Source organism: Rutilus rutilus (assembly GCF_951802725.1).
Source record: "Rutilus rutilus genome assembly, chromosome: 23".
Lineage (NCBI taxonomy): Eukaryota > Metazoa > Chordata > Actinopteri > Cypriniformes > Leuciscidae > Rutilus > Rutilus rutilus.
The window spans coordinates 24491310-24503960 of NC_140233.1; the positions used below are offsets into that span (position 1 = coordinate 24491310).

The 12651-nt window shown below is 39.1% G+C and overlaps 1 protein-coding gene across 1 annotated transcript in view; it reads left to right on the forward strand.

Moving 5' to 3' along the window:
• cpne8 (copine VIII) overlaps positions 1-12651 on the forward strand; it is a 52979-nt gene that overhangs the window by 16021 nt on the left and 24307 nt on the right. The window contains exons 3-7 of the mRNA XM_084397043.1: positions 1740-1786; positions 1872-1975; positions 8478-8517; positions 9800-9876; positions 12496-12559. Coding sequence (XP_084253169.1) covers positions 1740-1786; positions 1872-1975; positions 8478-8517; positions 9800-9876; positions 12496-12559 — 332 coding nt within the window. The remainder of the gene's footprint in view (positions 1-1739; positions 1787-1871; positions 1976-8477; positions 8518-9799; positions 9877-12495; positions 12560-12651) is intronic.

Genomic DNA, 12651 nt, shown 5'->3' on the forward strand with positions numbered 1-12651 from the left:
CTTTAACAAAGATTTATTATATTTCATTTATACAGTGAAGACGATACAGTGTTTATTACATGGCTTGGTTGAATTCCAATGTAGAATGCGGTCTGTTATTTCTTGATATCAGAGCGCTGCTAAGTATAACACACCGTTGCCATGAAAAACAGAGCGTTGCTATGGACGCAGGATTCCAACCGTAGAGACGGAACGGACTATTTTCTTTAGCGGAAGCAATACAATCGTTTTTAAATCAATAAACTCCTTTTTAAATCAATATTTTGTGTCAAATTATTGATTTATTTGGTAATAAGCGGGATAATGTAGGGAGGCGGTTGTTATAGCGAATACAACCCCTTCAGGCTGATTCAAGCTCCCGATCAGACCGCACGACCGCCTCGCTCTACATTATCCCTTACTTATTTTACATTTGATTATTCAATTTCTGTACCTGAAAAACATAAATCACTGTTTATATATTTATATCTTAGTTTGTTCTATTGTATTTATCTATGCTTACAATGTGTTTATTATTTTCTATGCAGATGCACTCTCCTACAAAATCACCCCAATCTTTCTAGAATGATTTATTCTTTCTAAATATTCAAGTCAGAATATATATATATATATATATATCGCAATATATATTGCAGAAAAACAAAATATCGCAATGTCAGTTTTTTCCAATACCGTACAGCCCTACTTGAAGGGTGTTAGCGCCAAAAATGACCCAGAGGCTGGTTGCTCCCAACTTATATGTGAAGGAGGTTTCTATGACAACAAAGAGTAGATCTATGACAGTGCTCTCATCTATAGTCCTATATGTACATTTCAGTGCGCATGCGTGTGTATTTTTGGAAACTGTCCAGGTCGCCATATGTGTCTAAACACCCAGCTGACAGAATGAAAGTTAGAAGAGTTTCTGAGTGCATTTAGACAGCTGAGGCAGATTTATCTCTCTCTTTCACACACACACACTCACACACACACACTCTCACACACACGCACGCGTGCTCACAAGTCTCGCCAACTCATATCACAAGCAACGGCAGGCGGCTGAAATAATTCTGTTTCTGAGCATCTGTTTGTCTGCCCGGGGCCCTTCCTCTAAACACGAGCCAATACCTGGCGTCAGACTGTGTCTAAAAATATGCCTAATTAAAAAAAGACCATCATCGTCTGCCGAGCGTGCATAATCTCCACCTTTATATTGGGTTTGGACCCTAGAGCCTCGTAGAGTTTATAGAGTGTAACTTTATGACCACCTGTACTCCTATCTGTCCTGGGAGACGGATGCGTGTGTGTGTGTGTGTGTATCTGGTATTCCCTATGTTATGGGGACCAAATAAAAAGGACAGGAAAACTGCTTATAAATCATATGAAATTACGATTTTTGAAAATGCAAAAATGTGGAAAAAATGTACCCTCTGTGATGGGTAGGTTTAGGGTTATGTGATATAATATACAGTTTGTACAGTATAAAAATCATTATGTCAATGGAAAGTCCTGTGTGTGTGTGTGTGTTAATGACACCGCTTTTCTCATTGCATGCAAGACAAATGAGGCAATAATGTCTCCAGAGCTCCACACATCTTTTGTTGCCTTTTGTGCATATTTGATTTCTTAATTTGCTGAATTGACAAACCAAAGCAAACAAACCAGGGCTGCTATTTTCACTCTTCTCTCTAACGAGGTTGAATTTTAACGCATCAAGGCAATTTTCATATATCTTTTCTTTTAACTTTGTTTCTGTGCAGTTTGCGTGCTGTACACTCAGACTGTGGCGAACAGGGAGTGGAGAGAGGTATTGTATTTTCAGACCTGTATTTTTTAACATTACTTTTTATTCATGCTGGTTATGTGATGCTGTTTGCTGTTCTACTGTTTAGTTCGGCAGGACAGAAGTCATCGATAACACGCTGAATCCAGACTTTGTGCACAAATTCATCCTAGATTACTTCTTCGAAGAGAGACAAAATTTACGCTTTGACCTGTGAGTATAATCAGCATGCAAATGTGTTTGTGTTTGAGATGATATGTTTGGGTAAATAATGCAGTTTTGACATGATTAATGTTCACTGCCCAAAACGATCAAGAGAATACATTTGTAGTCGCTAGTCACACTTTTTTGGTGAAAATATACTATGTATCTCTAAATGTCAAATGGTGTAACCTCCAACTTAAATGTAATATTTCTGTTCCTTACCACTTGATATGTGAATATAAAGATCTTAATTATTATTATTTTTAAAGCCTAAACAAACTGATCAAACCTTTCTCATTACAAAAATTTTAAATCTGGTACACTGACACAGTCATGAGGGACTTCAACTTTTATGGGCACATGACAGCAAAAATGTATTTTAATTCAGAAAATGCAAATCTGTCCTTGATAGAAGGGGTGTAAAAGATCATTGTGTTTTTTTTTTTTTTTTTTTATGAATCCATGCATATTTCAAAAACTGAGTAACACGTAATTGACTCGTGTGTCAATAATTGAAAACATGAGCACACAGATTTGATCTCAATGTTCATTGTAAACAATTAGACATCAGAGACATTTAAAAACAGACATTTAATGCAGTTTTGTATGATCACACACACACACACACACACACACACTGCCTGCAGGGTTTTGGCTTGCTTCCGCTCAGTGAAGCACATTTTATACAGCAGTATCCCAGAAATTACATTTATGCATTATTCACCTCCCTCACACACACATGCACGTGGTCAAAACACTCCGCACATCCTCCATTAGAGCATCCACACAGAATTAAAACATCCATTCCATACGTACAGTACATTACCTTTACAAATCATCAAGAGACACATGATGCACATAATACATGATTTACAGGCTGAATAGAACAGCAGTGACGTTTGTTTGTATATATATACACACATATAGAGCCCCAGATCTCAGAGAAGGGACCAGGTGTAAAACTGTCAGGTGTACACACACTCAAACACTGATGGATGTGACATATCCATTAAAATGTCACTTCCAGAATATGATAATATCAGGACAGGGGGATGATTACATGACTGACCAACTACACACACACACACACACACACGGTACATATAGTTGAAGGTGACTGGTCACCAAAGGTGAAGGCTGACCAGAAACCTCATAGGCAACAGAGATAGTCTCGACTATCCACTTGCTTAATGACTGCTTGGATGCGAAAGGAGGACGGTCCTCAGATCCTCTGCTTAGGTGGCTTCGGGCCCCATGCTATCTGAGGGGGGAGGGAGCCCTAGAGCTCTGAAATCTCGAGGTCCTGAAACCTCTCGATGACCATTTTCATAGCATCTCCGAAGAGCCCAGGAGGAAAAAGCTGAGTGTCAAAAAGAAAGGCTTTGTCCTTCTTTTTAATATCCGACAAGTTAAGCCAGAGATGCCTCTCTGCGGCCACCAGGGCAACCATAGATCAGCTAATGGCTCTGGCCGTCTCCTTGGTGGCCTAGAGAGATAAATCCTTGGCCCAATGCAACTCTTTGACTGCATCGGGCCCCGTTCCCTCGACTTCTTCAAGGTCTCTCAGCAGGTCGACCTGGTATGCCTGTAGAATTGACATGGTGGGCTGACCTGCTGCCATATATGCTTTCTGAGTGGCTTGGTGGGTAGCGCCGGGGCCTTCAGGTACGGTGACGTGCTAGGGGACAGATAGCTTGCGAGCATCTGTTTTACATTGGGCATCGCCCCTTACTCTTTTAAACCCCTGATATCAGAATACACGTGGACCTGAAGGCTGAAGAGATGGGACGAATACGGTTTATTCCATGACCTTATGGAGGTCGGGAAAGAAAGGAAGGCCCCGGGGTGGGGGTAACGATTTTGGGGACAGAAAAGGCTCGTCCGGCTTGCTTCTTGGACGAGCGCCCTGTTTCTCGGCTGGCCAATCGATGTTCAGCTTTGACACGGCTCGAGTTATACCTCTACCATCTCCTCATTTGCCGGGGATAGAAGTGCTAGGCTCCCAAACAAACAACACACAAATTGTGTGTATCCCCACCCATAATAAAGCAAGGGCAGGGCCATTATAACTTGTCTAGTGATCCTGTTACAATATCGGGATAGACAATACTAAATAAGACTGACAGTTTTCAGCACAGAGCGCTTGCCGAGGCATTCCGGATGTGCTTTCATGCTTCCTTGTTGTGGCGTCACATGCCCGTGACGTCCAGTTTCGCCATTGGACTGATTTCACATACATGCTTCAGACACAATCACACAGAGGCGTTTCCAAAGTGTCAATACTATGATGCAGCGCGAGTTCCCTCAAAAGGGAAATGCCGTGTCACAATATTGAAAATATTTCCATTTCAAACCATGAAGGCGAGCCAGTGGATATCACACAAGCAATGTGCAAACTCTGCGCTAGAGTTATGCTGGCAAAGAAATCTCAAACCCCAGGCAATTATTCACTACAGAAAGTAAAAACTGACCGAGCTTTTGGCATCTAACACTGCATTAACGGCGCATATACTCTTAGAGGTGATGAGAGATGAATCTAATTTATTTTTATGATATTTCTCTTGTGGCCCAAAATTAGAAGAGAAGTATTTTGTGTTAAACAAGTTGTATTTGAAATGAAGAACATGCTAATCGAATTACTCTTTTATTATCCTTGCAGAGTGGCGGTTATGCGGTGATGCCCTATACAATTATTGTGGGGCAAATGAAATGTAATATTAATTTAATAATAAAAGTAGGCTAATAATAATAATAATAATAATTTATTAGGCCCTGCGTGCCTGTAAAGGGCTAAATGATGTACACCAGGCATGGCATCAAAGCAATTAACTGTTTTATCCAAATCCACACGAATGGCCCGTTCAATATAGTCTACTGCAATGTCCGAGAGTCTCTCCTGTCTCATGGTGTTTCTCATGTATTTTTTCTGTCAGCGCTAGAAAGAAAAATGTCTTTTTACATGATGCGGTGTTCATCGGCACAGTCAAGATTAACTTAGAGGTTGCCAATGATTAGACTGTGGACTAGCTTTGACTCTCTGGACATTGAGTCTTTCTTGCTTGTGGCATAAATATGGGGGGCCTCCTTGGCCCCACCAGTGTCGCCCATGTGTTTACTCTCTCTCTCTCTCTCTCTCTCTCTCTCTCTCATATATATATACAACAAAGTTTGTTTCTAGAGGAAAATTGCGTCATCGTCCACCTTAAGTATTGCAGATATATTAAATATTAAATGTCCCCAACTAAGCAAGCCAAAAGCCAAGGCAACAGTGGCAAGGAACCAAAACTCCATCAGGTGACAGAATGGAGAAAAAAACCTTGGGAGAACCCAGGCACAGTCGGGGGCCAGTTCTCCTCTGGCCAGCGAGCGAACAGTGTATGATTATGATTCAGGCAGCATTACAGGTCAGAAGTCAGATTGGATCAGAACATTCAGAATATTATCCAGTTCCATCGGGTTGGAGGTCGGAGTCTTCACGCCGGTATGGAGACGAGTTTGTTGAGGATCAGTGCCGATGGCTGTTGTGTCGATGAGGCCTTCACAGGCACACACACCCCCCCCCCCCCCCCCCCCCCCTTATACCATGGTTAATGGAAACATTGTCATGCTTTTAATTAATTATATACATTGCGATTTCAGAACTTGTATACGCGCTTTATAAGTTCCCATCCAAACTGAATGGACCAAATATCAGCGCAATATGACTGGAGTCTGGTTTATTGTGCATTCGTGGCGTGCAAATCACCGTATCGTGCGTGTGTTAACCAGCACGCTCCAAGATTTGCGCGAGCTGTTCCTATTCCGACGCCAAAACATGCCAAACTACGCACTTGTTTAATACACTTGTTGGTGACAAATCATTCAGTGTACTTGGCATTGATGATACCCATAGCAATAGCCATCACAAGCCAAAAACGATACTCCTGCAGACTGGTAGATTCTTGACATAAAGTTAGCACACATACAACATCACAGCACAGCTAAAGTAAAACATGTAGTATACTGACATGGCAGGAGACTGGAGATTTCAACATGAATGTTTTGGTCAGGTAAAAGCATGTCTCGATCTCAGTAGTCTCTCCTATGTGCTGACGCTGCTCATTTAGCACAGCGGGAGGAAGAATAAGACAGACAGACAAAGAGAGAGACAGCCAAGAGTGCAGATTCATGCTGAGAGGAAAATAACATGTATCCCAACATGACAGATTTTTCCTCAAACATGTAGGCTTGCCACCCACTGAGGCTTCATTTAAGCTGCCGGTGAACAACGGGCTCGTGTTCATTCAGAATGTCACGAGAAAACAGAAGCAGTGTCATACAGAAAACAACCAGTAAAAAACATGACTTAAAGGTAAAGTGTGTAGTTTTTGGAATGAATACTAATGAGATTGGTGCAAATTCTCCACCAATTTGACAAAGCATTGAATTGCCATGAGAGTGTGTTGGAGTCACCCATATTATCTATATCTGAGGTGATGACATTTCTATGGACCAGTTTTCTTCTGAAAAAAATAATAATCTAGTTATTTTTGCAATATAATGCTGCAGGGATGACATATTTTTGTAGGCCAGCTAGCAGCAGCCTGGTTCCCTCAACAAAAAATACAATAGGATTTTCCCATTGGCTTTGGTTTATTGCAGACAGGGCCGGATTAATGCATTACTATTGGTCACCCTCTATGTTATTTATTTTATTTTATTAGTTTATTTGTCAGGGACAATGTACAAAATACATTAATCTTTCGAAAAGATGTTTTGTACCAGAATTAGCAAAAGCTATCTTCCATCTGTAGTCCCCGGGCAGGTGCACAATATTAAAACATTAAATAAATAAAAAAACAAATCAAAAAACCATAACATCCTAAAATATATACAACATAGTCAAAACCATTTACTTCAATATTACATTTGTAGACTTTAAATAAGCTGATGCTGACACAGCTGGTTATCGATGATGTCATTTTTTAAGTTTCGAGAGAAATTATTCAGATCCACAGATAATTTCAAACTATCTGGGAGTTGATTCCATTGTTTAATGGTTTTATATGAGAAGGCTGTCTGTGTCTACATCAGTCTGTGGGGTTTGCAAGTATAACGAATGAAACATTAAAAAGAGCTTGTGACTAAATCTCGTAACTCCATTGGATCTGTCAATCAAACCTCATCTCCGCCCCGTCTCTGTCGTGAAAGAAGTGCCGCACGCAGTTTGGAGTTGCACCGTCTCTGCTTGTTTGCAATGTAAAGGTAAATAAACAACTGGTTCTTTTAATAAGTACAGCGTTTTCTTTCCTCATGAAACACTGTATGAAACACAGCGGAGAAGTGTGTCTTAGTCTAGCTTTTGTCTTAAGTAGCCTGTGCATAGCACTTCATATTTAATAACATGAGACATGGAGCGCCCATATAGCTACAGTAAACTTTATAATCTGTAAGTTCATGAAAGCGTAATGCAATGCACTTACTGCCTCAGATGCAACCGTTCTGACAGAAAAAAAACACACATTCGCTGGTCAAACTTGGAAAAATGTTAATAATATAATGACACATGCAAGTATATGATCATTTATAGGCACAATATCAACTTTGACAACACAGTGTTTAGTTATTTAAAAATTACAGTGTTTTTATTTATATTTCCAGAAAACTAGCCGTTATGGTCATACATACAACTGCCAGAAGTTAAAGGTGCTGAATGTAAGTTTTTGACAGTAGTAAAGCATAAAAATACCATAATAGGTTTGCAGATATTTAGGAAATATTCTGAGTTCACATACTCGTTTCTCTGAAAAACACTTCTACAGCCAGTTATTTTACTTTGAAATGTGCGTTCGGTGTCAGAATGTCCGTTTTTGTTTTGTTTGCCAATTTACCCAATAGTATTTGGCCACCACAGGTTGCCAGCTGGCGGGAAACACAGCGTATTGCAGGCATGGAAGCCAGCAAACCAGCAAACAAACTGGGTCAGAGGTCGCAGATTCTACCCGACCTACAAATGCTTCGGTATCCATCTAAAAATCTCTATGAACGAGAGCATATTAAAACGCGATATCAACTCATCATAAATCAACTCATCAACTTAAGTTTCCTCGCATTCCATTGTCAAATGCGCTCGTTCCTGTTGTGTGTCCTCACCAGGCTGAACTACGAGTTGGAAAATGTGAGTTAGAATAGTTTGCATGAGTATAATACAACCGAAAAGTATAAAGCAGATGAGTTGACCTGTTCGGCCGATGACGTGTAATGTCCCTGACAGGTTTCTCAAGCCAACCGCCTTCAAGACACATACAATCAAGTGGGATATTACTGATGTATTTTATGTTGTAGAAAAAACATGAAAATATTTTGAAATTGTGTTAAACACAGACCTTATTTAAGGCATTTAACCAAAAAAAGATGCTAACTCATTTCTGGATTTTAGGACTTCCATCTGTTGGGTGCCACAGACATGACACATTTAATCTCTACAAGTGTTTCATTCAGTGTTATTCACTGAGTTTTCCTTGTTTTCTAGGTATGACCTTGACTCAAAGAGTGAAAACCTGTCCAAACATGTAAGTGTTTTCTTGGAAATGTAAAATTGTGTTTGTTTGTGTGTTGGGTGTTATAAAACTTGTTATATTTTCTTCTTGGGTTACGATTATGTGTGTGGCCCTATAGACAGCTTGTTTGACCCTCATCATGGGGGTTTTATCGTGATTTATTCAAGCATTTTCTGGGGCCAGAACCACAGGTCACACAATATCCCAGAGTGCACCTGTGGGATTGATGTTCAGAGATGCTCTCTCTCAGCTCTCTCAGGAGAATGTCTGCTTTTTCTGTCCTGCATTTCCATCTGCAAAACCTTTCTGCCACAACATTTCCCACATGCAGCCTGTCATGAGATAATCTAAAATAAGATCATATTTTCATCCATATACTTGTTTTTTAGGCACTTTTATGTCACAGGTGTTGATTATTATGGATACATATTTATTCTTTTTCTTTATTAGTCCCCACATTAGTCAAATTAAAACTGTCTCCGTATTTTTTTTCTTTGCATTTTTTCATTTACTTTTATTCAATCTAAAATGCCTTACTTATGTACTCCTGTGCCAGCACTTTCAGTTTTCACACACACACACACACACACACACACACACACACACACACACACACACACACACACACACACACACACACACACACACACACACACACACACACATTAAAAAAGTATAATGTAAAAATATATAGTGGTGTAATTTGCTTTGCGTCAAAATATTGTATAGTTATTGAAATTTGCCTAAACTTATGATGTTAACTAAAAAATGCAAACAAAAAGTAAAGACTTTATTTATGTCTATTTAGGATTGAATACATTGAATATAAAATATTCATTTTAAAATGTCCGCATGGGAAATTTGTATAGAGAGAATGTTGGTCAAATACCAGCTTACAGGCATAACAAGTTCACAACCCATGTGACTTTCATATTTCTGCGACATATTTCTGAGTGGAGCTTATTAATACACATTCCTGATCTTATTGTGAATGATTCATTTGTCCATATTATATATATTTTTTTAAATCATCAAAATTCTGCCCCTGAAACAACTTTCCTTTTCTACTAATGCAACTAATGCTTTATAATATTATAAAGTAAGAGTAAGAATTATTATAATAGCTTATTTTTCATGATAAATAAGGGTCCATTTTGATTTCATGTTGATTTGTGTACTGAGATATCAGGCACCTTGGACTCAAACGGCCCAAAATCATGAAATTATAATTTAGCTCCCATTCCTACTGTGTGTGTGTGTGTGTGTGTGTGTGTGTGTGTGTGTGTGTTTGCAGGACTTCCTGGGCCAGATGTACTGTACTCTGGGAGAGATGGTGGGATCTCTGGGAAGTCGTATGGAAAGACCCCTCATGTAAGTCCTGCATTTGAGCTTCACACTTCTCTGAAACACAACATGTTCAAATATGATTTCAATTCACACCTAACACTGCTATCTCAGTTTATTTTACCATCCTCAAAGAAGGACATTTTCATATTAATCGTTTCTGCATATTGTGTCTCCTAGCTAAACTGCAAAAAAACAAAAAAAATCTAATCTGAATCTGTTTTCAAAAATGGCTCGCTCTGAATTTACATATTAACCTAAAACCATTGCACATCAGTTGCTTTTCGATTATGTGAGGACGTTTTTAGAACGGAGCTCCATTATATAGAATCATATTACAAATTTGCTGAATTTACTACTGAATTTTCTTGGGGATCCTTTAAAATGTTTTAGGATTGTAGCTTGAATGCTTTGAGAAGAGAGTTGTTCCCCGGTTAATAAGGAGGATCCTCTTGGAATCGCTCTGTTTATCATCAAACTTGTAATGCGTATGTGGATTTACTTCTGTGTTCATTTAATCAGTCCTGCGGTGTGACGCCCCCACAAAAGAGAGATTTTCAGCATTAATGAGCGTTAAATAAGCTTTGCTTATTTGTCTGGAACTGACTGTGTCAAAATAGCAGAATAAGTATCAAAATCTAAACAGCACATTTCAAATTACATACAAAATACATTTTCATGGACTCAAATGAATTGAGAGACTACAGAGAGTGTACATTTTTTGAAAATGAACATGTGAAGGCAAAACTCGCATCTAAAATACACTTTCCCATATACAAATATATATAAAAAAATTACATTAACATTAAAATCTTGACGTTAATGTCCAAGTCCATTTGTCAACTGCCCGTATGCAAACTACCATGAAGTATGTTTATGTTTCCCCGTATATAATGTGTGTTTGGATTGTGTGTATGTGTGTGTGTGTGCTGTTTGGCGACACATCGGGCGGTAATATAAAGTGATGTTGATCTGAGAGTGTTATATAAGCAGAGCTGCACTCACTCACTCATTCACTCCTCTTTATATATATAGTATAGTGGAGTTGTAAATGCATTTAAAAGCGTTTACTCATGCAACTCTGAATTCATACATGTTAAAGGTCCCATATTGTCAAAACTGAAATTTTTAGGGGTTATGAAACTACCATATAGGCTTCAAAACAGTCGATCCACAGACGAATGCACACAGCCGTATAAAAATGTGACTTCCGTATAAATGTGATGTCAGAACAACTCAGTCACCGCCCCCCACCAATGGTGGGTCACTCAGAAAACAACAGGCCAATCAGAAGAGAGGCTCATGAATATTAAGTAGACAGGCCAAAATCGGCCTGTTCTTGGCAGAGCTCCTGAGAAAGAAGCTGTAAAAATATATTGAGATGGTTTTTGGTACTTATACTGCAAATATATATTCTTAAGCACATCAAAACCTAAAATAGAACTTCAGAAAGGTGGGACCTTTAAAGGGTTAGTTCACCCAGAAATGACGTTCATTTTCGGAACACAAATGATCTTTTCAATGAAATCTGAGAGATTTCTGTCCCTCCATTGACTGCTACGCAACTACCACTTTCAAGCCCCAGAAAGGCAGTAAAGACATAATTAAAGTAATCCATGTGACTCCACTTTTCTGTGAAAATATACCTCAGATTTCTTGTCAAGTCTATTTATACAGTCAATCTCAAAGCTCTTTCCCGTTTTAGATTCACACTGAAATGCTGCCGCTCGGTCTTTTTGCCACAGTGGGCGTAACTTAGACGATATAATTATTGATGATGTTATTTGCCATGCGTCTCCTCTGAAAGGGAATGTCTGGAAGCCATACATGAGCGATCAGGTTCATTAAAAAAGTTGCTTGATTGTAGTTTGAAGTGGTTCTTAATATGATTAGCTTGTGGCTTAGAGCAATACACGGGTAGCTTTGTGTCTCTCTCTTTCTCTTTCTATATCATTGTAAGTAAGTCCTGGTACCGGCTGCACATTAAGTTAATTTAGGAGAGTGCCTCAGAGGACATCTGTAGATTCACAGCAGATTAAAGACATGTCTTCAGTTAGCGTGGATCTGCTTCTCTAACCTCTGTAATATAACCCAGAACTACTTAGTGGAATTGAAACAAGCACTCAAGGCAACGCATAAGTAAGGGAGAAGTTTGTTCTCTCATCAAATTATCTTCAAAATCTTTCATCGTTCATCTTTGTCAGGCACTTGTGCAGGACGTTGAAGCGTTGGGTCCATACAATTTAAATCCAATTCCGGCGTGGGCTTCTTGAGTTTTGTCTTATATAAGAGCACAGAAAACACTCATGCATTCGCCTGTCTACAAACACTCATTTATTTATGAAGCTCACATTCATGCATTCATAACCGTAGACTGGCTACGAGCTCTTATTAATGTTCACTCGTTCACACAGCTTGGGTTGTACGCACCCATTCGTTCAACACAGTCAGCATACATTTTACTCCTTTATTAGACACTAATATTCAAAGCAAGGTTTTTGTTTTTTAGGATCAGTCCTCCTGGGTTAAGCTGTAAGGTTAAGTGTCAAGGACGTCCCGTTGTAGGGTTTGAACCGTTTTCAGTATTGGTGCTTCTGTAGTTGAAGATGTCAAGATCAGTGTTGTCATTTTTCCTTCTGACTTTAGAGGCATTCCTGGGAAGAACTGTGGAAGTATTATTGTGAAAGCTGAAGAACTTGGAAATTGCAGGGTACGTCATCTGACTTTGAATGTCTTCTTCTCGTCTCTTTTCATCTCATATCTTCTCTTTTCTCTTCCTGTCTCATTTGTTTGGTTTCCTCT